Consider the following 27300-nt stretch of genomic DNA (forward strand, 5'->3'; position numbering starts at 1 on the left):
TAATGTTGAATGACTCAAAATGCTAAAATATTATATACTGAATGTAACATAATACACCGGTTAAACATCCAATAAGGATGAATAATCTAACTTGAAGTCCACCTTAGCTTTTGTTATCAAGAAAATGACATCCATATTTCTTAAAGAAAGTCTTTGTGTCTCCATTTTGACTGACAGATGATCTCTAGCTCTTGTCCTCTTGGAAATAATATATTCAACACTCTTGCCTGTTGGCATTGCATAGTGAATTTAGAGGAAATGCAATGTTGACACATCCTGTGCTTTGAAAGCATATTTATTTTTTTATGAATGATTACATAATTGTTCTGTTGTGTTTTAGTCTGGTTTCACTTGTACTCCACTGGGATTTAACTCTACACTCGTGCAGCAGATATGGGGGGAATTTACACAGGACATCATTCTGGGTGCTTTTTAACCCGCACTGTCCTGTGAGCGGGACACCTGAGCTTACTTCAATATTTTGCATGTAAAATTTAATCTATTACGACAAACTATATATTGTTGAAAAGGTCTAAGAATGTAGTTTTCATATTTCAAAACCTTTTAGCAGTAGTAATAATGCAGTGACCGTGATATATTAATTAATTTGTGACAAGAGCAAACCTCACAGCAAACCAACACAAACCTCATTTTCTGATAATTTTATGTATAAAATAATACTATGGCTTTTATTTTTATCTACAACACTACATTTAAACTGCATAACACATTTTTATTTTATTTAATATTTTCACTTCCAGACAATTCCGTAAATAACTTTCAAGTGTATTCTTTAAAACAAGACCAAAATTCGGCTTCCAGACCAAATAACGCCAGAGTTATATTAATTTGAATGTGTACATCTTATTTTCTACATAAGATTAAAAATGAGCGTTTTCTACATCCTGCGAATTAGTGACATTGTGACAAGAAGCTCACACCACAACTATAACAATAAAGGCAAGAGGAACAGTATTGTTGCAATCAGTTTCAGAGCAACTTTTTCAGCTGATGAATGATAAAACACACTGCCAAGTGCCAAATATAATCTCTGGCAAATTCCTGATTGTTTTTTGGCTGTTGTTGGTTGCGCAAAGGTTTTAATGTCCAAATAAAAGATTGTAGTAGGGACATAGCCAGGATTCAGCTAGGTTTTTTGGTTGCTATAATACTTTTGTGTTGTTTATCAGTCGTTGTACGATGCGCCAACTGGATGGTGTGGTATTTCTCCCGCTCCTCCTCCACTGTGATTGGACTGTCGAATAAAAAGTGACAAGCTGAGCGTTTCACTCAAAGTTGAAAATGTTTCAACTCTGGGCACTCAGCGCTGAGTGCAACAAAAAAACTTGCACGCTGGCACTCAGTGCAGACAAAACCAGCTAGCTGCTGGTGTTTTTAAAAGCGTTGAAAATATAAAGGGTGGTGATGGCGCAGTGGATAAGACACTCACCTTTGGTGTGAGAGACCTGGCTTTGAATACACTGTGACACACCATTGTGTCCCTGAGCAAGACATTTAACCCCTAGTTGCTCCAGAGCCATGCGACTTCTGACATATATAGCAATTGTAAGTCACTTTGGATAAAAGCGTCAGCTAAATGAATGAATAAATAAATAAAATATGCTGACCGCAGGTGTAAATGCTAACCAACAATAAACAAACCTCGAACAGAACAGCACAGTAAATCAAACTCCTTGGTTTCTTCATAAAATGATGATACAGTATTTCAATACAGGTTATCTTCATCTTATTTTTTTTTGGCTCATTTGTAACCAATATAAACCTTGCATGAGAGATAAGACAACAGAGTGATCTACAGTATTAACTTATAAAATGTACTGAGGGATAACTGACTTCATATTGTAACTGACCAATCAGATTCAAGTATTTTATAGAGCTGTGTAATAAAAGCAGTTAACTCATAATAGATAAACAATAATTGAGTCCATAATATACAGTACATGGAAAGTAAGAGGCCAGAAAACAAAATAAAGACACTGCAGGGTCTTCATGCCTGAATCACAGGGCCTGTAGTGCAAACTCAGAAATAAAAATCAACAAGCAAAACTTGTAGGTACTCATCAGTTTATTTAGATCCAGCACTCATCATGATACAGACACAACTTCAATATTTTATAACATTCAAATTCTAAAAAAACTTTCAGATTTATACCATCCTTCTGGAGTTAAAAGTAAATTTCAATATGAAATCTTATACATACTGATATTCAAAGCAGTTTCCTTTTGAGTTCACCTCATTAAGACTGCATTTTCTTATTGATGAATAGCTACATGTATTTGACACTATGTAATATTGTAAAAAATAGGTTTAAAACACATTGAACTGGTTAGATATATATGTGTTCATTATAAGTTGACACTTTTATGAAATCATTATCGCCTGTTTGATTAGAACCTCCCACAAGTGATGTTACTAATGGAGGATGATGATGTTGGTGGTGGTGTGGAAGTTACATGTTGGACTGTCCTGACAGTATTAGTTTATCTGTTTGAGCTCTGTAACACAATAAAATACCATCTTATTATTAGAATGCTATACAAAATACATTATAATATTTACATAAGCATTTACTGTCATTTTAAATTCAGTAACTTGTCACTACATTTGTTGACTTCAACTTACCTAAACTGGAGAATTTTCTCTCGTACCCATGGTGCTCTTGGACTAATGCAAAATGTATTGTTCTGAGTTTTAAGGCTGTCAATGAACAATACAATAGTTGAAGACACAGAAAGTAAACTTTACATGGATCTGATTTTTAATTGTGACATATGTCACAATACTTACATTACTGCCTTGACACATGGTAAATGAAGTTTTTGTAGCCTGTAACCGATGATTTTATCATTCACCTCTTTCATGGAGACTTTTTCACAGCACGGGTCCTTCTTTTGCTTATCTGACAAAAACATGAACAAATGCATTAGCATAGTTCATTCAATATTAATAGATTAACCACCATAACAAAATCAAAATGATTTTCAAGACCAAAGGACTCAGACTCTGCTGCTCATAAACACTGACATGAACTGTTAACATCATAGTAAATTTTCCATCAGAGGTTCATGATGCTGGGATAAGATTTTCAAAAGGCCAGATAAAGAAATGTAGTTATTAAAGTATAAATTAGGCTCATGCTCTTTTATATAAGCCTTTATAACATGATGATTTGCTATCACAAGCCCATTATGCCTGTGTGATAGCTTGACAGGTGTCCTATTATATTTCCCCCAGCTGCAGATAAACAACAGAAGTATTGTTGACTTTAAAATGCTAAAATATTGTACTCATTTTACCATAAGGGTGAACAAAAGACCAAAGATAAATAATGTAGTCCAGCCAAGCATAGCTCAAGATTATGCCATGGTTAGATAAAGGTAGTCAGATAGTCACAAATACTATTCAGTTAAAAGCACATTAACATATTCTTACCAGCACTCAGTGTCCAGATCACAGATGCAATTACCACCATCACGGCCAAAGTTCTCGTAGAAAGTCTTTGTGTCTTCATGTTGACAGATGATCTCTAGTAATGACAGCTCTTGTACTCTTGGATCTGAGAGAATATAATCAACGCTCTTGCCTCTTTGCCTTAAATAGTAAATTAAGAGGAAATACAGTGGTCACATTGTGTGCTTTAAAAGCATGTTTATTTTTATTAGTGATTTCATCATTGTTCCGTTGTATTTTATTCTGGTTTCACATGAGGGGGATTGGGGGATTAGGGAATTTCCACAGGAGATTAACTGTTAGGTGTTTGCAATATTTTTTTATTAAACTTAAATTACACTTAAGTCCAGTTTTAAATGTTATCAATTTTAAAATGCTATTTTATATTTAAGCCTGCACTGTATGATTTAATAATGTATGCAGAAAAAATTTATTTGTATAATATGCTGTAAAATATTTTTTTAAACATTCATTGAGTGACATTCCAATGAAATATTGAAGAAACATTGTTGTGTTTACCATGTGTTTACCTTGTAGGTCAAATAATTAAATCTAATCAGAAAAAACTGTTGTTTCAGCTGAGGTCTGCTTATCTGAAATTCAGGCCGGGCTCCAGCTATGAGATGTAAGGTCAGTGCTAACTCATCCCCATGTAATTTTAACCTCCAAATGTATTTCATTGTGGTGCTGGGGCTGCTGGAAATTGCGCTTCAGGAGACATGGTCATAACTAATGTTCATTTTATAGGCCCAAGCAAGTTATAGGGCCTATGGGAATGTAAACGGTTGTTTTGTTAACTAATAGGGGTTATAAATGAAGAGTTTGGTTCCAAAATAAACGCCATTTTAAAAAAATGATGGGAAAGAAACGTAAGCCATTAACATCTAATAATTTACACAAGAAGCACTCGGGAGACGGAAAATGCCGGTTGCTTGTTCTCCCGACAGCATCAAGCTTCAGTCATGCTAACCCATTGACCCCAGGGGATCTTATTAAAAACTTTTCATTATTTTACGATAAGCCAACGAAAATCGAGCAGGACCAAAACATTTTACAGCTGATTGCTGTGAAAAAAGCAGCAATGACAGTGTTCTCAATATGACAAAGTAAGTGTTTTGATTAACGCCTATAATGTTTTATCAGTGTATACCACTAGTCAACTAAATGTATATAACATGGCAAAGATGAATGCAGATTTATATATTGATTCAATAGATTTATAGTATTTTGAAAAAAAACCTTACAAACAGAAAAATAATCCGTTTTTATAATAAATCTTTGAAAATTAAATTATGGATTTGAATTTTTTTATCTTTTTATAGCCTAAAGATGCTATGTGAAAGTTTGTAACAGAAAATAGTGGTTTTCATCTTGTCACTTTCTTGGTATAGAAAACACATTTTTACCCAAATTAGTCAAAATGGATTTATTGCGTTTTGGAACCAAACTCTTCAAATATATTTACTGTTCTGCTGATCAGTTTGTTAAACTGTTTTTAGTACATTTATTACATGTTTTTTATAGGCACAATAATGGAGATTATAATTCAGTAGTAGATCTTGCTAAAATCAAGATATTCATCTCAAACAGTACTTAACATGAAAGTAGACTTTAACAGCTATAAGGAAATTGATGATTTCTTGTATATATTCATATACACTGACCAAAATTATAAACACAACATTTTTGTTTGTGCCTCCATTTTTCATGAGCTGACCTCAAAGATTTAAGACTTATTCTATGTAGTTATTTCTTTCAAATATTGTTCACAAATCTGTCTAAATCTGTGTTAGGCAAGGCCAGGCAAGTTTATTTGTATAGCACATTTATTACACATAGGTCATTCGAAGTGCTTTACATAAAAATGAGAAAACAACATATAAGCGATAAAAAAGTAGAGACTAGGGACGATTACCGGTTTCACGATTAACCACGATACGGTTAGTATTATCGTTTAAAATGTAATTATCATTACAACCGTGTTTGATTACCGTGATTTTGAAAACTTGCGGTAAATCCAGCCAAAATCAGTTTGACGCAGGTGCGCACATGCAACATAGTTTTTGCACAAGAAGGCATTTAACGAATAATGTATTGTATTCATTCACAGTAAACTTATTAGACAGATTTGTTTATTTTTTTACCACAGAAATAATCTCAGGGACATGAAATATAAAATTTAGATTTTCAAAAATAAAACTTGTTCAAATGTTTTCAGTGTGTGTATCAGTTATTTTTGAACATTTCCATCTCATTTTAACAAAACCATGATAATATTGATAACCGTGATAACTTTAGTTACTATAATTATGATATGAAATTTTCATACCATCCCATCCCTATAAGAGACACACGACAAAATTACAATAGAAACAAAGATGCATGAGAATTTAAAATAACAATGAAATGAAAATAAATGTGATTTTAATAAATGTGTGAAAAGAATAAAACAGGAAGAAAAGTCACAATGTATAAGATATCTTCAAAATTTTCCCCCACGCTGCCCACTACACTTTCCACAGACTCTTTCGCAATTACTGCCATGTGGCCCACGCACCGGGCACTTTTGGGATTCCCTTGCTGCCCACTACACTTTTTTACAGACTCTTTTGCAATTACTGCCATGTGGACCATCACACTGAACATTTTTGGAACACTCTCAGAAATTAAGGTCCAAAAGTTGTCACTGGGACAGTACCCTTTCAAAAAGGTACACCTTTGTACCCAAATAGTGCATATTAGTGCCAATATGTACTGAACTGCCTTTAAAGGTACATATTTGTACCTAAATGGTACATATTAGGACCTTTTTTAAAGGGTACTGCCCCAGTGACAGATTTGTACCTTTATTTTTGACGGGGAATGTAATTCTCGTTCTGCCCTGCACCACACTATTTTGCAGTTACTGCCGTGTTTGTCTAGACACCCTGGACAGAATTGCTGGTTTCCCCCTTAACAATTAAAAGAAGATAAATGTGATTTTAATAAAAACAGTTTAAATGTGTGAAAAAGAATAAAACTGATATAAAAATCACACAAGTAAAAGTGGGTTCTGGTCAGAATTCTGGCAGCAGCTTTCTGTATGAGCTGCAGCTGTCTAATGGTCTTTTTGGGGATCCCATTAAGGAGTCCATTACAATAATCCACCCTACTGGTGATGAAAGGATGAACAAGTTTCTCTAAGTCCTATCTTGAAACAAAACATCTAATTCTGGCTATATTTCTTAGATGGTAGTAAGCAGATTTGCTTATCGCTTTCACATGACTAGTGAAATTAAAGGTGCAGTGTGTAACTTTTAGGAGGATCTCATGACAAAAATGCAATATAATATACATAACTATAATATCAGTGGTGTATGAAGACCTTTCATGATGAACTGTTATGTTTTCATTACCTTAGAATGAGACGTTTTTATCCACATACACCGAGGGTCCCCTTACATGGAAGTCACCATTTTGTGCCACACATGTTTCTACAGACACCCTTAGCAGACAATCTTTTTTACTAAGCTGTCTCTGACAATGACATGTTTTCCTGTGGTGGCTACCGTAATGTCTCTATTTGTTTCAAAAGCGAGGAGTGGGCCGTGGACTGAGACGTTGGTTGTAATTCGCAACCTCACCACTGCCGCTAGAATTTACACACTGCACCTTTAAGGTCAGACTAGACAATATTTTTGACTTTATTTTGTGTCTTAAGACCCCTAGAGTCGTTATGCGTTAACCTTGAGAGTTTCATCTTTATTTTCAAATACAATGACTTCAGTTTTGTCTTTGTTGACGTATCCAACTGTTAATTTCATCAATGCATTTTCATAGAGAGTCAATGGGGCTGTAGTCATTGGGTGACAGGGCAAAATATATCTGGGTGTCATCTGCATAGCTGTAGTTTTTGTAGTTCTAGTTCTCAAGTGGGAGCATTATACAAATTAAACAGGAGCGGGGCAAGAATTGAGCCCTGTGGGACTCCACATGCCATGGATGTCCACTCAGATTTATGGTTACCTATGTTCACATAGTAACCTCTCCCTTTTAGGTATTTAAACCATTTGAGGAGCATCCCAGAGAGCTCTACCTGGTTTTCCAGTCTATGTAAGAGTATGCTGTGATCTACCGTGTCAAAGGTAGCACTTAGATCTAGTAGCACCAGCACTGATAGTTTACCTGAATCAGAGTTTAATTGAATATCATTTATTATCTTTTAGTAGCACTGTCTCTGTGCTGTGATGTTGATGGAAGCCAGATTGAAAATTGTCCAGATTGCCATTTAAGTTTAAGAATTTGTTCAGCTGATTTGAAAACAACCTTTTCAATGATCTTGCCTATAAAATGAAGATTTGAGATTGGCAAAACAGTGAGAATGGCACAACATCGAATTTGAACATTTGCCCAATCAAGTCGATTATGAAGATGAACTGCAGTCAGGTCGAGACCCCGACGAGGATGACAGGCATGTAGATGAGCTTCCCTGAGACGGTTTCTGACAGTTTATGCAGAAATAATTTGGTTATGCAAAATTATAAGTTGCAGCAGCTGTTCGGGTGGCTGATCTTGGCGGTGAAGATGCTGGATGTGAATGTCCTGGGCTGATGTTGTTAAACGTCCCTTATGGAAATTAACCAGTTTTACTACAGTTAAAATAAAAAAAACATGGTTACTGTAGTAAAACTATGGTAACCACAAAATAATCATGGTTTTTATAACCATTGTTTTAAAAAACCATAGTTAAACCATGGTAAGTGTAGTAAAACCATGGTTTTGCTGATTGTAATCAATACGTCAAAAAACCATGGTTACTACACTTTTACCACAATAAAACAATGGTTAATTTTCTCAAGGGGTGGTCTGCAGTTGTGAGGTCGGTTAGATGTACCGCCAAATTCTCTGAAATGCATTTGGAGACGGCTTATGGTAGAGAAATGAACATTAAATTCATGAGCAACAGCTCTGATGGACATTGCTGCAGTTAACATGCCAATTGGAAGTTCCCTCAAAACTTGTGACATCTGTATCATTGTGCTGTGTGATAAAACTGCACATTTTAGAGTGGCCTTTTTGTGGCCAGCCTAAAGCACGCCTGTGTAATAGTCATCTTGATATGTTATACCTGTAAGGTAGATGGATTATCTTGGCAAAGGAGAAGTGTTCAAACAGATTTGTCTATTTCATATTTAAGAGAAATAGGCCTTTTGTGAAGATAGGGAAAGTCTTAGATATTTGAGTTATGCTTGTGAAAAATGGGGGCACAAACAAAAGTGTTGTGTTTATCATTTTGCTCAGTGTACATACATGCATACATATATGTTGTTTTTTTGAATGTCGAGCGTGAGTTTTTATTGCAAGTGACAGATGCTGGAAGATTTGCGAAGTGTGATCCGATCAGCAGGAGAAAAGTATGCATGTAAACGCATGAATCGTAGTATTTTCTCAATCGGATGCAAAAATACATTGTGTACATGCGCAGAACATTTGTTCTTAAGTTCACGTCTTATATTTATCTCTTATTTACATATCAAATTAAATAATAAAAATACAATTATTTTCACAAAAACATGCAATAGCAAGGCAATGGCAATGCATTATAGGTAAAGGGGTCAAGTGCTGTACATTCTACGGCGTATATGTGTACTTATAACATTAGGCTACATAAAGCAATAAAATAGTGTCGTGCCTTTGTGTTTTCATTGCCTAAATCTGAAAACTTCTTAAGAACAGCTTTCTCCAACTCAGCTTTGTACATTTATCCAGAAATAAAGCGTGAACTAGTTGTGAATGTTGTGTTTATGTGTTGTTTTATATTTTATGTGATTTGCCTGTATGCCGCAACAAAACATGACTGCAGGCAGGTAGAAAAATTAATGCATAATATAAGTATTTAAAACAAGAATCTTGTGAGAAATCATCAGGTTGAACTGAGTTCACTAAAAGGTTAGCCACAAAAATAGTTTAACCAATGAAGATATGGTTAGAAATACTTATTAACAAAAAAAAAACTATCTACTGTATGATCAGTATAGTTGCTATTTCCTGGGACTGGAACTGAGGAAACAAGAAGTTGTTGATGACTTCCTAAATCTAAATCACCAAGAACCTTTGGGTTTTTTTGATACTTTCCATTTCATTATATTTGTGGACTCAAATATTTCCTTTAGGTTCTCAAGACACGCATTTCTCTTTGAAGGAATCAAATTCATTGTTCTCTGTTGAAATCACATTGATACTATTAGCTAAAGTGCCTCTATACTACTAAAGTACTTTTAAATCAACCTGTTTGAACAATTATCACTGCTCTTATATCTGAAGTACATCTGAAAACACTCTAAAAAGCAAGAATAAACAAACCTCTAACACAACAGCACAGTTAACCTTATTTGTGTTATAATGTGTTCTATTAGAAAGTATTATGTAACCTGAACATATAACAGTACTGTTTCATCAGACTATCATAGGCTCTGTCAGTGTGTATTTACAGTTTTTTTTATTCGCTTTGGTACTATTTTCACAAGTATGTGGTAAAACTTCAAAACTGTTAGTACAAAACTCAAGGCAGATCATCAAATAGTCAGTTTTTTCAAACATTTAATCACATGTTCAATTGACTTAGTACAACACACAAAATTATACATTCACTTTTTCACCACACTTAATCATTGTGTCATCAAAGAAATACCTTTCATATGAAGTAACTGTCTTTCACAATGCAATGCTCTCAATACTTTTGATATGCTTCTCATCTCATTTGTGTAAATACATTTGACCAGCACTAAATCCAAATGATCTTAATGGTTAATCACTGAACCATTTGGTAAACCTATATATTTTCATTTTAGCAATATACAGTATATGGATTTTGAGAACTACAGAAATAAAACCTCTGTTTGTACGAACATATAAATTATGTGTAACCACACATGATAAAATACTCTTTATTGCAAATTGATTTTACAAAGTGGTAACCAAAGTTGGTCATTACAGTCCTGTAGAAACAGTTTACTGTAAAAGTGGGGGTGAAACACTGGCCATTTATTTCAACATGGAGCAGGACAGACAGCAAGGAATAAGAAGATCTTTTGGACAAGGGATCCGTCAGAGAGGTGGGCATGGGCACCCACAGAGAGGTCAAAGAGGTGAACGAAAATCTACGGCCAAATGCTCAAGACAGGCTTGATCCAAATTACTGTAATGTAATGTGTGCACTAAATTTTATGTTTTCATTCAGTTACATTATAGAAAGTATAGCTATACAATTATATCTGAAAAATAAAAACTACTGTATTTTGCTCAAATGACTGTAGAGGATGTCTTCATTGATCCTTCACTTGATTACACATAGGATGGATATTTTGGAAATTATAGATTATGTAAGTAATGTAAGTGTATTGCCTAATGTGAAACTGTGTAATATGTATTTTATAGTACTGTAGCATATTTATTTCAGCACTTTGAAGGCTGATTTGAAACATGTATCTTGCATTGTTTGCTGTTGGATGAACTGATTGTTAAAAGTACTAAACTGAAAGAAGATCATACCGTTGTGTTTCGGTGATTAAACCAAATGTTCTCATTACATATTACAATAATCTTGTATTTGAAACAATGATTATGTGGACTGAAAACATGTGCAACTTACTGAAAGCATTACATCAGGTTTTGAAAGAATGACTAGCTGCGTTACAAGTGTGATCAGTTTGGATTTTTGTACTAAGAGTTTTGAAAATGTACACCTTACTTGTGAAAATAGTACCAAAGCGAATAAAAAAAACTGTAAAGGGAGAGTTCACACAATTTTTTTTTATTTAATTGAATTAGTCTTTATTTACTTACCCTCATGTCATTTAAACCCTCAAGTATTTTCTTGTTCTTTTGAACCCAAACACAGATTTTTTTTTAAAAGTGTTGTTTGGGTTTTCTGGTGAGTGGATAGTGACCACATACTTTAGGTCACCATCCACTCCCATAGTAATCACAAAACTTTTCAAAATGACCCACGTGTTAAATAAATAACTTTTTTGTACTTTAAGTGTCCCAAAGACATTAACTCCTCTACTTTCTTGTTGTGGCTTTCACTATTGTTTCAGTTGTTACACATAAGTTCAGACACTTACAGTTTTTTTCGATTGCTAAACGACAGTGGGCACAACTGGAGTCACATGTGCAAAACTCTAACTACAGTCTGCACAGCAGCAGTTCATGTGGACCAAACTCTAGATCATTTTTCATTGCTTGAACACAGTTTTCAAAACTTTACACACTTATCCCATGACTTTAACCACAACCTGCACAACACTGTGGATTTACAGCACTTTGTTCAAATGCTAACACACTGCTGTCAAAACTGTGAACCACACATTCAAAACAGAAAAGATTTCAGCCTTGTGCCTTTCAAACACTGCTGATTGCAATTTCATATAAATATAAATTTCAATTTCATATATGTATTTCATTTATATATAATATTACCTTAATAATAATAATAATTCATTTTATTTGTGGGTACCTTTCATGTACTTTAAGTTTCTACCTTTTTTTTCTCATTACTGTAATTCCGTAAATTACTACAGACAACTGAAGCAAACTGCTAATTTTCATTTACCTTAAAAAATTATGGTGTTCTAAAAAAATAATGTGATAAATCAATAAATAAATCATTCTTTAAAGAAAACATTACTTGGTGTGACATCACTGAAATTGTTAAAACTGTAAAGATATAAAGTTTGTATTTTGTGTATTGGTGTTTGATGTTAGTGTTTTTCCTCTCAGTATGTTGTGAGTGACAGTGTGTGTTATCTCAGTGAGGGTTGTGTTTAGTGTTTGGCTGCACGGAGGTGTTTTGAGCCATGTGTGTAGAGTTGTGCTCATGTGACTTTTGGTATTGCAGACTGTAGTTAGTGTTTTGCACATGGATTGAAAACTGTCGTTTAGCAATCGAAAAAAACTGTATGTGCACTAAATGTGCACTTTTTATCACTTTAAAAAAATCTGAATTTGGGTTCTAAAAACATATGAGGGTATGTAAATAATGACAACATTTTAAAAGTAAATAATGTTGTTGCAGGTTTACAGAAAAAAATACTGTAAGCCTGTGTGTATGTGTGTGTGTGTGTGTGTGTGTGTGTGTGTGTGTGTGTGTGTGTGTGTGTGTGTGTGTGTGTGTGTGTGTGTGTGTGTGTGTGTGTGTGTGTGTGTGTGTGTGTGTGTGTGTGTGTGTGTGTGTGTGTGTGTGTGTGTGTGTGTGTGTGTGTGTTGTGTGTGTGTGTGTGGGTCTGTGAGTGGGTGTGTGCGTGTGCGTGTTGTGACCTTTAGGTTAATTCGGTGTCATAGTGCTGATGAAACACAGTTTCTGCGAGGACTCCGCCTACTGTAAATGGTCTTGTGATTTTTAAGACATTCTGTACGATTTTTTACTTCTTTTCATTCCTATTGACCACAGACAAATTTCAATTACAGCTATATACTCTAATCAGGAATCCAGAAATAAATTTATATAAACCATCTTTAGTTTAGACATCTTAAACCATGTTATTTTTAGTTTGAAATAAAAGAAGACCAGGATACTATTTTTGATTTTTATATTTATTTATTTTTTTGCATTCATAAATGTTTTATTTGCTCACAGTTCATCCAGTTAACTTCCTGTCGTGTTGGATTATTTCACAACAACTGCCACAATGCTGATTTGTAAAAAAATTAATATGTAGTTCCTTAAAATGTTTTTAAATACTTAAATAAATAAATAAATAAACAACTATATGTTTTAGTTCAATAAAACTTCATCAATAAATCCAAATATATAAATAAAGGAATAAACAGATGTAAATTGCTCAACATCTACAATAAGTGTGAAAGCAAAACATAGCTGCATGGTTTCCTTTTTGCAATATATTTCAGTTGGCGTTTCCCGTTGTATGTTTACAGTTTGCTACAGTATGTAATACAGGGTGTCTTGTTTAAATAATCGAGATCTTGCTGTTGTGGCTGGTGTAGATAAAGTTCAGAGAGAAGAGCCGCATATTCCGTGCTTACATCAGGGTTTAAAGACTTTCCTTTTGTCGTTGGCATTCTATACCTTTCTGTAGATTTAAAGAACAAAGAAATGTATTGTAAATGAAACTTTAACTTTAAAATAAGTCCATATTTATACATCCTAAATTGTAAACTCTGGAAGTGTTTTACATTTACACATTTGGCAGACACTTTATCTAAAGCTACTTTCAGTGCTGCTAATGCAGTGGACTAAGCTACAGGAACACATACATACTGTGCCCATTTATAAAGATTTTTATGAAAATATTGCCTGTAAATTCAAACCTTTTCTAGATCCTTTATTTTCTCATTGAGCCATGGAGCCTTTGGATCGATGAAGTGCATCCTTCCCTCGTCATCTGTGAATCTGTAGAGTACAATTTTTATTACATTTTGTACATGAAAGAGAGAGAAAGAAAACGTTCAGAAGCACATGTATTTTCCTTTTTGAGATGAAGAGAAGAGACTTACATTACAGCTTTAAGGCATTTCGGTGTTGCCGACACAAAGAAACACTTTGTGATATTGCTCTCAACAGGTTTCTTCCTGAGCCGTTTACAACATATTGGTTTCCTTGGGTCATGAGAAGTCACTGCAGAGCAAATCAGAAATACATCTGTTAAAATGTGTTTAATTAAATCAGAAATAATACTTTTTATTTTAATTGACCGTCAAGTTTAAAAATGACACACTGTACTGTCTGTAAGTATTCAAATGCAATCTTGTATCCAGTGTGCACTGCCATATAAAAATGCCATTACAGTACATTGTAAAATAGTTGACAGAAATACTGTACTGTCCCCAGATCCTCACCCCTACTGTATGTCTCTAGCAGTATATAAAAGAGTAAAACACTCACCTCCCGATACAAAAGCACAGAGCAACATGACCAAACAAAACAGGCCCAAAATTTGACGAGATCCCAATGACAGACGCATCTTTGCAGTAGAGTCCAAATGCTGTAAAAATCTTCAAATCGTATGCTGCTTTTCGACGTCTGTTACTTTTTAAACGTTAATAAGAGGAAGCTTTCGCAACACCTTTGGTCATGCTTATGAATAAAGCGTTTGGAATAACTTACACCATGATTAATCACTTTGCAATGACATGCGCAAGAGTCTATGAGTTGATGTATGAGTAATATTAAAGTGTATTATTTTCACTCATGTAGGTTTACTTTGTATTGGTGGTCAAATGCTTGATATTTGACATATTTTGGAATTATGAAATATTAGTGACGTCGTGTATAGTGTGATGTTTGACAAGTCTTCTACGATGAAACATTCACAGAAATGTAACAAGAGAAAAGGAAACTGTAGTCGCCCTGTTATATAGATTACTTTGAATAATGGGTCTTTAACATGGGGTCTGGACATAGGCGTAGCAAGTCGGTCCCAGGCCCATATGCAAAAAAAATGTATGGGCCCCCTTAAGCCAAAGCCCCCCCCAACCTTGCCCATTGGCACTGTTAACTGTGGCGCGCAGGTCTGTTAACAACATATACTTTTAATAAGGTAGTCAAATATTTTTACTTTACTTTTTTACTTTAAAGGGTAGATTTAAATAAAGAAAAACTTCTCCGCCTTTTCTTTTCTCTTTAAGGCCCCACTTTTATGTTTATATTTGTCCATCCTTAATGTTCATGTAGATAGCCGCTTTAGTAACCTCTCACACGGTTTTCTTTTTTTTGGTGCGGCGATGCGTCATGTAAAAAAATTATGGCGTAGTAGTTTACGGCAGCCGTGGAGTGCAAAAATAAATAAATAAACGCAAACAAGAAATGATGGAGAAATTAAACATTACGGAGAAATCAGAAATCACTACACATGATATGCATATATTTATCCACAAATAAAATTCAAATAAACATTTTTTTTATTAAAAGCTGGGGCGGGCCCAGGGCCGGGCCCCCTATTGGCCCTGGCCCATTTGCACGTGCATACCCAGCATGCCCAGACGCTAGGCCACTGGGTCTGGAGCCCCTGAGGGGTCCGTGGTGATAATAATATTGTTAATCCAAATATTGTTTGACTTAAAAAAAAAATTTGGCATAAAAAATGCAATGATAGGCTAATAATATAAATTAAAACTGGATAAAACTGTTATGTTGATACATATATTGGGGGGTCCCTGCTCCTCCTCTATCCATTAGGGGTCCTTGGCCTTAAAAAGGTTAAACCTTAGACATCTGCTTTAAAAAATTAAGTAAAAAAGTAAATGTTTAATATTAAACCATACCAGTGAACATTTTTTGTGGTATTGTTATTTATGTAGCCATTTTTGTATGGATACATATATCTTGGCTACAGTACAAGAAAGCGCTTGAACTTTGACCTTTTTTGACAACATGCCCCAATTCTTTACATTGAGTAAATGAGTCACATATACAGTGACCACGTAGTACATAAAAATGTAAGTAATACCATACAAATAATAAAACAACAACATGTGATAAAATAAATGAGTGTATAGCAACCAGCCCTATAGTCTTCCTTACACACTGTTACCTAATTGGTTAAAGCGCTAACATATTTTGTCATATCCTGTTCACTTCATGTATGGAACAAGGAACCATGACAGACAGATACAAAGATGCAATATGTTCCAGGCAAGAGTTATTTCTATGTCAAGTAATAGACAGCTATAGCTTTCCGAAATGAGAGTTAGTCACAGTCAGGACAGGAAACCCCTTGATCACGTGACAAAGTGTGACAAAAAAGTGACATAAACTTTGTCCTCACATTTTTACCTCTACAGCATGCGGAAATATCACAACTTTAACATATTTAGAAATGTGAGAGGCTTTATCTCTTATACCGAGACTATGGACTGGGAGGAGGTAACCCCCCAAGTCACAATTAGCAATACAACCCACTCATTGTTTATATAAATAATTAATGAAAACCCCTAATGTTCAAACCAAATACCAAATATATCCTCTCGCTCCTACACTCTTAAAAATGTGTGGTTTCATGTGAGAAGAACCATTAACATCCACAGAACCTTTTCTTAAGGATTTATTCACGTTATGTGTACCGAGTACGTTTGACCTCAAAGTACGGTTTGTTTGGCTAGTGTGATCACTCTGTATTGTACCAGGATACGGTACCCTTAAAGAGAGATTTAAAAGCATTAGGAAAAGTCTGCTCTCCAATCCCTCTCATGATGCTTTAATGTCATACAGGATTCCTTCTGCACACGCACATGATTTCATAAACTAATAATTACAATGAACTCCAAACCTCACATGTCTTCCTGTTTTCTTCGAAACAATGCCAGCTTTTAATGAAGTAAGCATACTCTGGAATAGATCACAGTGTGAGTGCAGACGAGCGAGTGAGGGGGACAGTCACGGGTACAGTTCGGCCCAGTTAAGTATAATGTGAGTACATAAGAACCTTTGACCTAGTTCTTTGGAGCACCCAAATTGGTTCTTCTAAAGGGACACTGATCTTTATCTTTTGTCTCCCCATTTACTGGATCTCACCTTGTGCAGGTCAGTAGCAGCGTTTTAGTGTTTAGTCATGATGTTGGGTAATATGCTACACCCTTAAGCATGACGATAATGTCACATGGGCAAAAAAGTTATGTCCTGGAAAAATGACAGAACAGAATATCTAAGTAAGTGACCCTTGTGTTCATCCGGATGTTTCTTGGTATACACAGCTGAAGTTTAGGTGATGCATGCAAAAATAGCAAGACGAGACAAAAAACCACAGCTCAGGAAGTCAACGCATTCAAAATGAAATCATTATAAATATTCTGCTTGTGTTAGCACTGTCATAGTACTCCAAACACTATTAAACCATATATGTATTTTTAAAGTGTCTTTGAACATTAGTCATCAGGTGTGTGACAATACATTTACAGTAACACTTTACAATATGATTGTATTTGTTAAAGTTAATCTTATGAGCAAAATAGCTATTCAGCATCTTTGTGAATGTTATTTGATGCCAGTACAATTGTTCATGTTGGTTCCTCATGCTTTAACCTATGTTAACAGTTACGACTTTTGATTTTAAAACGTAGTAAATGCTGAAATTTACATGAACTAAGTAAATACATGCTGTAGAAGTGTTGTTCACTGTTAGTTCAGATTAACTAATGTATTAACTAATGTTAACAAATTCAAGTGTTTTTTAATTGACTGCCCACCTTGAAAACAAGCATGAAAAAAAAACAGTTCTTAATGGGGGTCTGCAATCCCCTAGTGGATGTGTAACGGTATTGCAGGGATTCACTAACCAATGTTTGAGATCAAAGTAATTTTATTTTGTGAAATTTGTAAAAAGCTAAAGTTAATAAGCTAAAGGTTGGGTAAAAGTTTTATTTTAACTCTTAAAATAGTTCCATTTAAAAACCTTGTAAATTTTAAAGATTTTTCTGTTTCAAAAAAAGATAATTTGTAGTGAAATTAGTAGGGGTTCTTTGCATTATTCAAAAATATAAAAGAAATGGTTATTTTATGAACATTTGAGTGTAAATTGTTCTTTTATGGCATTGTTGTAAAGCACATTTAACGCACCTTCATTTTTAAGAGTGTATTTTATAAATATTTTTAAGAAACAGGGTCCAGATGCTTGTTTAAAATGAAATGTATGGAAGCTGGTGTGAATGTAAACCTCATCAACTTTACTCAACAGGCCAAAAGATTTTTAGATTAGTGGTTAGAACATCTAAACCACAGATGAGACTGATGATTAGAAAACGGAAATGTTCCTACATGAAAAAGTCTACACATTTAAGTATGCGTAGGTTCATACATTTTACTTTTTTAATTTAGGTTTCCTAATGATTATTTTAGGGAACACTGTAAAAAAATTCCGTAGAAATTGCAGCTGGGTTGCCGGTAACTTACCGTAGATTTAAATTTATGTTTTTTTACTGGTAACATTTTGTTCAAAGTTAAATGAAAATTAAACATTTACAAGTCTTTGTCTTTACAGAGTAAAACTAGATAAACAGCATCAAGCAAAACATTCTGGGAAACAAAATCTGAAGCAAAAACAGAAAAAGGTTGAAGATGATTTCTGGTTCCCAGAATGCTTTGCATGAGGCTGTTATTGTATAGTTTTATTCTGTAAAGATAAAGACTTGTTAATATTTAACATTTATTTAACTTTAAACAAACTCTTGCGAGTTAATAGCATAAATGTAAATCTACGGTAAATTACCGGCAACCCAGCTGCAATAACATTGTCATTTCTACTGATTTTTTTTACAGTGAGCTTCATCAATCAACATTATTATCCTAAACCTTTTTGAGAGGTCTTATAGGTTGAATCAAGGGTTTGAAGAGAATAATAAATGTCTTGATGTTACATTGTAACATTGTAATACAACTAGTAACACAGTTGGAGTATTGAAACACTGAATGTTGTAACAGAAACTTTGGTTACCATGTCACATTTTTAATAAGGGCTGTAGATAAAGCATTATGCAATAAAATGTTAGCTGTTCTTTCAGAAAAATAGAAATGAAATTTAATGTTTTTTTTTTGCATAACAATAACATTTGCAAAAATATTTTTTACATTTTAAAACACACTGTAAAACTTTTCACTGTAAATTTACAGTAAAATACTGGCAGCTGGGTTGCCAGCCGTTTACTGTATTTTTACAGAACCACTACTGTAAACAACATTTACAGTCTTGCACTGTAATTGTCAGATACAGTATAACGCTGTAATTTATTTATTTTTACAGTATACACTGTAAAACTTTACACTGTAAATTTACATACAGGCAGCTATATTGCCAGCAAATTACTGTATTTTTACAGAACTATAACCCATTCTGTATTTTACTGATATGCCACTTTTAAATTAGGAATTTATATTATATGTGTAACAGTAACAATAGTCTCAAATGGTAATTAAATACATAATACACAAATACAAAATTCTTAGAATATAAAACTTTATTTTTTAAAAGCAAAGACCATAAAATTTACATAAACATTGTTTGCTGAAATGTCAGCTGTATGCATTACAATTAATAAACAGTTGACAGAACAGTTATGAATTATCAGAACATTAACAATCAAGTGATCTTATTAACTTTTAAAGAATGGAAATGTTTCAAAATATTTTAAATGATGTAAAATAAGAAAGTCAGGAGGGAAAATACATTAAAGTATTACTCTACTTTCTTAATAAAAAATCTGGATAATTTACTCACCCACATGTCATCCAAAATGTTGATGTCTTTTTTTGTTAAGTCAATAAGAAATTAAGTTTTTTAGGGAAAACACTCCATGCTTTTTCTCAATTTTAAAGACTTTACTGGACCTCAATAGTTTACAGATTAAATGCAGTTTAAAATTTGCTATTTTGATGCAGCTTTAAAGGGCTCTAAATGATCCCAACCAAGGCATAAGGATCTTATCTAGCAAACCATCATAATTTTTATTGAGAAAAATAAAAAATAAGTACTATAAATCCATAACTTCTCATCTTGCACTAGCCTTGTGTCCCACCAGCGCAATCTGGCGTAATGCTTAAGCATGTTGAAAGGTCACACGTGATGCATGCAAAACTACCGCCACAGTGTTTACAAGCGTGGAGAAAGAGGAACGTTCAGACGTTGTTGTATGTGGAATGATAACAATTAATGTCTTTATGTTAGTTTGTTGTTTAAAATGGTCTGCAAGTGTGTGTTTCACATTTGTGATGCATGACCTTTCGACATGCCTATGCATTACATGACGTCAAGTTGTCGCATCACACGGCTACTGCAAGATGAGAAGTTGTGGATTAAAAGTGCATTTTTTTCCTTGCCGAAAGTTGTGATTTTTGCTGGTTAAGACCCTTATGCATCAGTTTGGATAGTTTAGAGAAGGGCTGCACGATAAATCACATGCGATAGTCATGCGCATCTCATCACCTGCTTTCAGATGGAGCAGCTTTTACTAGACAGAGACGTAGTTCACTGACAAGCAGGGCCATATCGCATACATATTATTAATGCAAATTTTGCCATGATTGTCAGTGATCTATGGCTTTGTGTAGTACATGCTGCTTTACTTACAAGATGCGAAATGACAATCACATGCGATTTATCATGCAGCCCTAGTTTAGAGCCCTTTGAAGCTGTATGCACCCTTTTAAACTGCATTTACACTGTAAACTGTTGAGGTCCATTAAAGTCCACTATATGGAGAAACATTCTGGAATGTGTTACTCAAAAAAACAAAAAAAATTAATTTCTTCTTGACTGAACAAAGAAACACATAAACGTTTTGGATGACTTAGGGGTAAGTAAATTATCAGGATTTTGTATTAAAGGAGTAGTCCACTTTAAAGATGGGGCCCATTGACTTACTTTTTTTTCCTACTATGAAAAGTCAATGGACCCCATCTTTAAAGTGGACTACTCCTTTAAGAAAGTGGACTAATCCTTTACTGTATTTTCCCTCCTGACTTTCTTTTTTTGCATCATTTTAAAAGTGGATTAATTCTTTAACATAAGCATATTGGATGAAATGCCAGCTGTACGTTTGTATTTCAATTAACAGCACATCATTAACAATGTAGGAAACTTTAATTCCTTTTAATTCAACTACACTGGATAGTGGAAGTGTCTAAACAAAATTCCATTTAAAGTCCGTAAGTTTTCAAAGAAGAGTGGAAACCTGTGGATTCACTGTAGTGTTCTTTTTCCCTTTCTTCATCTTTGATCCACGTTTCAGGTTGATGTAGAGAAATCATCTGCCAGGCAGAAAACAAACAAAAACAATTATTATTATGTTGATAAAAAAATTTAATAAGTCTTCTTATTTTACACAGTAATTAAAAAACAACAAATAAATCTGTATTAATAATTGTGCAATTTAATTGAATTATTTGGTTTAAACAGAAGTAATGGGGGAAGATCAATGTTCTGTTAAAAACAACAAATCACTGGTCAAAATGGAAATGTGACATTGCAAGCATAAAGGTGACATTGTTTTGTAAAGGTGTAAAATCAAGTTGCAGGCATAAGAAAAAGGTTTGGCAACATTGAACTGTTAATCTTAAGCGTAATTCATGTCTTGTAAAACTTTATATTTAGGCTAAATAAATATGAACTGTATTCATCTGACCTCAGTTTTTCTGCATTTACACGTTTGGCATGGATTTTTGGGCTGAAATACTACAAAAAGCATTGCAAGTGTGCAAACAGTGGCATTCTTTCAAAAATACAGTTTTATGAACGGTAAACACAAATGAATCACACAGAATCTGTCTTAGTGTGTAAAATAAACCAGTTTTCATAAAACAATTTCCTGAAATACCTCAATATCTACTGGGCTACCGAATACTGAGACAACTACTGCCGTTATTCAACCAATCATAAAAGAGAAAACAACGAGTCACACCTTTCCACACGCGCTAGCAAGCTCAAATGAGTGAGAGAATTATGACAAAACTGTTAATGTCAGGTTATTTCAGGAAATAGTTTTACCCTCTGTTAGGGTGGCCATTCGTGCTAGTTCCGCCGGACACGTCCCGAACATGTTTTCGGGTTCGTTCTCCGTAAGTCGTGTTGGTCGACCGCATACGTCATCAAGGTTTAATATTTTGGGTTTAATTTCAGAAAAGCAATCTTAAAAGAAATAAATCTTAATTTTCTAATGTATTTTAACTGAAATGTGAGGACCTTTGTGACGTATGCATTCGAGCAACGCGACTTCCGGAGAAAGCACCCAAAAACATGTTCGGGACGTGTCCGGCGGAACTTTCACAAATGGCCACCCTACCCTCTGTATGCAACAAGTCATTTACACATTTAAAAGTGGTTTATTTTACACACCGAGACAGATTCTGTGCAATTAATTTGTATTTGTCGTTCATAAAATTGTGTTTGCAAACTTGCAATGCTTTTGGCAGTATTTCAGCACAAAAACCATGCCAAAAGTGTAAGCGGAGAAAAACTGAGGTCAGATGAATACAGTTCATACTTACTTATTTAATGTAAATATGAAGTTTCAGTTTTACGCTTTGCATCTTGATGCAGACCTTCACAATATGTAAAAAAAAGTAATTTTAACATATGAATGGGAAATGTGTATCTAACCTCTGAACAAACCCAAGGGTGCATGCCACCGCTTCCAGATCCGGGAGGTTAAAATTGTAGAATGAGGCAATCAGCGTTGCAAGACCAGAGACAAAGTTGCGCTGCTCTCCTTCACACACAACCTGACCGTCCATGCTCAACATCCAGCGCTGGTTGCTTAGAGATGGACCTGAAATCGACCAAAACAAAACAGATAAAATATTTAAAATAAAATTTGTTTCTATTTTTGTGATGTTATTTAGCCATTTACAAATATAACTATTAAACATAACTTGAGCTCAACCGATGCAAATACAGATATTAGGTTAAAATGTGTATATTACAGGACAATACAAATATGCTACAGTATATTGTACTGGTACTGTATACAGTACCAGGCCAAAGTTTGGACATGGGAAGTAAGTTCAAACTTTTGAGTGGTACTGTATATAGAAGTATATTACATACATATACTATACATCACCAAATTTGAGTGATAATTGCAAAAATATGTTAATCAAACACTTTTAAATGACGTGACAAAGAAGTAATGGAGGTGGGGGTTACAATTTAACTAAACTTTAATATCTGAGATAAGTCTGACATCATTTCACTTATAATAACTTTAAAATACAAATAAAACTATATTTGTGATGAATCCAGGCTACAACCACAACGTTTTCATATCAAAGTAACTTAACTTGGTGTATATTTGAGAACAAGCTGAAATGTTTAGTTCTTTACGTGTATTACAAGCTAACTTAAGCTAAATCACAACGCACCGACAGACAGCAACATTGTGTTGTTTTAGGGCAATTCACATTATCATGTTTAGTCGTCTAAAACGAAAGAATTAACAGACAGATAAGTTACAAAAACATCTTTATCAACGTGTCGTGTGCTGTCTGTTAAGAGTCTAGCAAGTTAGCGTAACTTAACGCAGCTCCTAAAAATAGCCCACTCGTGCAAACCGTTCAGAAATGCAATCGAATAAAACAACAGTGTCTTACCGTGTCAATGATGCACATTCAGTCAATCTTCGTTTATCTTCATCACAGACACATTGTATTCTCTCCGTCTTCTTGTTGCATGCACAATCCTCTCATGTCTGCCGCTTCGTCGAGTAACTTTTAAATGTTCCGTGTACGTTTTCACATCACAGGCAGCTATAGATTAAAAGTTGAACGCGTTGTCTTCATATCGTCGTTGTTTATATGAATAACCAATCCTAACAAATAAAGGGCGTCCGAACTTCCGAAGCAATAGCTCTGCTTACATTCAAATATTGAGCGCGAAGGAAATCAATCCCACAATGCAATGCTTTTACAGTATTATTCTGTATTACGAATTTTGCATGCTGAAAACAGGACAATTCAGTACATTTACAGACATTCTGTAAATATTTTGTAAATATACAGTCTAACACTGTTTTTTGAAAATACAGTACAATACTGTTAGAAATTCGCTGTAAATTTACAGAAAAGTTTTACAGTGCACATTATTCCTTATATGCTGTAATTATGTGTCAAATATTCTGCATGAAGATGTGTTAATGATCGTGTTTAACAAGACAACTAGTGTATGTCGACATCTGCTGGACATACACTGGAGACCGTAGATATTGGTAGTACAAAGTGTGTGTGCCTGCGTGCTTTAGAGGTAGAAGATCACTTAGCAGTTTGGGCATACATTTGTCACATTATATGATAAATTATTTCACTTGTGATTTATTACACAGAAATTATCAAAAGATAGAGGATAAAAACTAAAATCTGTTCTAAAATGTTTAAGATCAAAAGGCTTGTGAAGGTATTAGGGTTAGCTAGTACTGGCCACTATTGGTCAAGTTATCGTTAACATCACTGTCTGAGGTAATAGCAGCGGTAATGTTGCTTGTGCTTCTATTGCAGACTACCTGTAGAACCGCAAGCGCAGGTTTTCTTACAAACAGTGTTTACTGTCCCCTTGGTCCCCTTTCAAATTAGAAAAAAATCTTCCTTTGAATGGCTATTACTCGACAAATCAGATAATTCATTTAGTGCCCCCTCCCTGTAGTGTGATGTCATTACTGTTATTCACCCATTTACTGACTCTTTTGACTTGGAGAGGCACAGTACTGGCACCATGTGAGATTTGATTTGATACACTTTTTTGATTTAATAAACTGATTTTGACATCAATACCAAATTTGGAGCACATGTCAAGGTGAATTAAGACTATTTAAGACCTGAAGAAACCCTTTAGGTTGTAAGCTAATATTTCATAATAAATGTCCACAGACTTATACTTGAAAAAACATTTATGTTGTCCGATTACTGTATCCACTTGTGTTGGATTTTGATGTCAGATCAACGTCTGATTTTGACATCAGGCCAACGTTGGATTTTCACATCGGGCATTATGTCAAGGTGAATTAAGACTATTTAAAACCTGAAGAAACCCTTTAGGTTTCTGAATCATGTCCTGTCAACATTTGATACACCATCAGTGCTGAATACAACATCACACAGCAGCCCTTACATAAATGTACTAAGGTAGTTTCTGATAACAAACTACAGCTACAATAGTCAAAGGTTTTCACAAAAAAAGAACGTAAATAAACTTAATTTAAATCCAACATAAACCTAAACTTTTCGTCCTCTTATAATCTTTCAAAATAAAAGTTTAAACTAGAACCATGGGTTACAAGCTGATGCCAGTTGATGCAGACTGGTGAGAGAGAGAGCAAGAATAATGTTATCTTTCAAAAAAAGAATCTGAAATGTTCTGTTTTTAAAATATATAATTTTATTTAATTGTACAAACCTGTAAAGTATTATTTTATTGCATATCGTAAACCGCACTATTTAGCAAGTCATAGCATATTGTTTTTACAATAAATATTGTATTAAATGTATTAAAATACTCAAATAAATAAATAAACAATACATGTTTTCATTAAATAAAGCTTAATCAATAAATCAAAATATATAAAAAAGGAATAAACAGATGTAAACTGCTCAGCATCTACAATTAGTGTGAAAGCAAAACATAGCGGGTTTCCTTTTTGCAACATATTTCAGTTGCCGTTTCCCGTGCGGTAAAGTCTTGTATGTTTACGGTTAGCTACAGTATGTAATACAGAGTTTGAGTCTTTGTTTAGAGGATCAAGATCTTGCTGTTGTGGTTTTGTGAAGAATAAGTTCAGAGAGAAGAGCCGCATAATCCGTGCTGACATCAGGGTTTAAAGACTTTCCTTTTGTTTTGGCATTTTATATCTTTTTTCTGTAGATTTAAAGAACAGAAGAAATTTATTGTAAATGAAATGTATGTCCAAAATACATTAATACATGTCTCACGTTCTTTTCATTTGAACTTTAAAATATGTCCATCCTAAATTGGGTACTCTGGAAGTGTTTTAAAATTACACATTTTGCAGACATTTTATCTGAAGTTACTTACAGTACATTACAAAGTATACATTTAATAAATGGTTTAATGACCTTTTATCCATATTTGGATTTGTTTTCTGGGAATGAAACCCATGACCTTTGAGCTGTTAATGCAGTGTACTTTGCTACACAAACACAAAATTACTGTACATACTGTGCCCATTTATAAAGATTTTTATGAGAACAATGTCTGTAAATACAAACCTCTTCCAGAAACTCATTGAGCCATGGAGCCTTTGGATCGATACAGTGCATCCTTCTCTTGTCATCTGTGAATCTGTACAGTACAATTTTTTTAGATTAAGTTTCATATTTTGTACATGAAAGAGAGAAAGAAAAAGTTCAGAAGCACATGTATTTTCCTTTTTGAGATAAAGAGAAGAGACTTACATTACAGCTTCAAGGCATTTCGGTGTTGCCGACACAAAGAAACACTTTGTGACATTGCTCTCAACAGGTTTCTTCCTGAGCACTTTACAACATATTGGTTTCCGTGGGTCATGAGAAATCACTGCAGAGCAAATAAAAAATATGTTTGCTATTTGTTTTAAAATTTATTTAATTAAATTTGAAATAATATTTTTTATTTTAAGTGACCGTCAAGTTTAAAAATGACACTGCACAGTCTTAAATTATTCTAGCAAATGCAATCTTGTATATAATGTGCACTGCCATATAAAAATGCCATTACAGTACATTGTAAAATAGTTTACAGAAATACTGTAGTGTTCCCAGATCTGCTGGCCCAGTCCTCACCCCTACTGTATGTCTCTAGCAGTATATAATAGAGAAAAACACTCACCTCCCGATGTAAAAGCACAGAGCAACATGACCAAACAAAACAGGCACAAAACTTGATGAGATCCCAATGACAGACGCATCTTTGCAGTAAAGTCCGAATGCTGTTAAAATCCTCAAATTCTGTGCTGCTTGTCGACGTCTGTTGCTTTTTATACGTTAATAAGAGGAAGCTTTCGCAACACCGTTGGTCATGCTTATGCATAAAGCGTTTGGAATAACTTACGCCATGATTAATCACTTTTCAATGACATGTGCATGGTTTTTGAGGTTGTTTATGAGTAATATTAAAGTGTGTTAATTTCACTGATCTAGGTTTATGGTGTGATGTTTGACAATTCTTCTGACGATGAAACATTTACCTGTAACAGAAGAAAAGAAAACTGTATTCAGTCACTCTGTTATTTAGATTACTTTAAAGGTCACGTTCTTCCTGATATCATTTTTTAAACCCTAGTTAGTGTGTAATGTTGCTATAATAGCATAAATAATACATGTTAAATGATAAAGCTCAAAGTTCACTGCCAGGTAATACATT

General features: G+C 34.2%; 1 protein-coding gene and 1 long non-coding RNA gene across 2 annotated transcripts; both read right to left on the reverse strand.

The window, feature by feature from the left end:
• Positions 1 to 20857: 20857 nt before the first annotated feature.
• Positions 20858 to 23869, reverse strand: LOC135740571 (uncharacterized). Its single transcript, XR_010529209.2, has 3 exons — positions 23544 to 23869; positions 22555 to 22723; positions 20858 to 21206 (listed from the first exon to the last, which is right to left on the reverse strand). It is a non-coding gene; the product is annotated as an uncharacterized lncRNA (long non-coding RNA).
• Positions 23870 to 25743: 1874 nt separating this feature from the next.
• On the reverse strand, positions 25744 to 27036 carry LOC141281440 (C-C motif chemokine 4-like). The gene is made up of 4 exons (XM_073813206.1): positions 26767 to 27036; positions 26355 to 26475; positions 26169 to 26241; positions 25744 to 25797 (listed from the first exon to the last, which is right to left on the reverse strand). The coding sequence occupies exons 1-4, from the start codon at positions 26843 to 26845 to the stop codon at positions 25750 to 25752; spliced, it is 321 nt and encodes a 106-aa protein (XP_073669307.1). The 5' UTR covers positions 26846 to 27036; the 3' UTR covers positions 25744 to 25749.
• Between the last annotated feature and the right edge of the window lie 264 nt (positions 27037 to 27300).

The sequence above is a fragment of the Paramisgurnus dabryanus genome, chromosome 22 (genome assembly GCF_030506205.2).
Source record: "Paramisgurnus dabryanus chromosome 22, PD_genome_1.1, whole genome shotgun sequence".
In the NCBI taxonomy this organism is placed as follows: Eukaryota; Metazoa; Chordata; class Actinopteri; order Cypriniformes; family Cobitidae; genus Paramisgurnus; species Paramisgurnus dabryanus.

Coding starts and splice junctions, on each gene's coding strand:
- LOC141281440 (XM_073813206.1), bottom strand. CDS start 26,845: ATGCGTCTGTCATTGGGATCTCATCAAGTTTTGTGCCTGTTTTGTTTG. Junction 26,242..26,354: donor AAATGCCTTGAAGCTGTAAT/GTAAGTCTCTTC, acceptor TGTACTGTACAG/ATTCACAGATGACAAGAGAA. Junction 25,798..26,168: donor TCAATGAGTTTCTGGAAGAG/GTTTGTATTTAC, acceptor TTAAATCTACAG/AAAAAAGATATAAAATGCCA.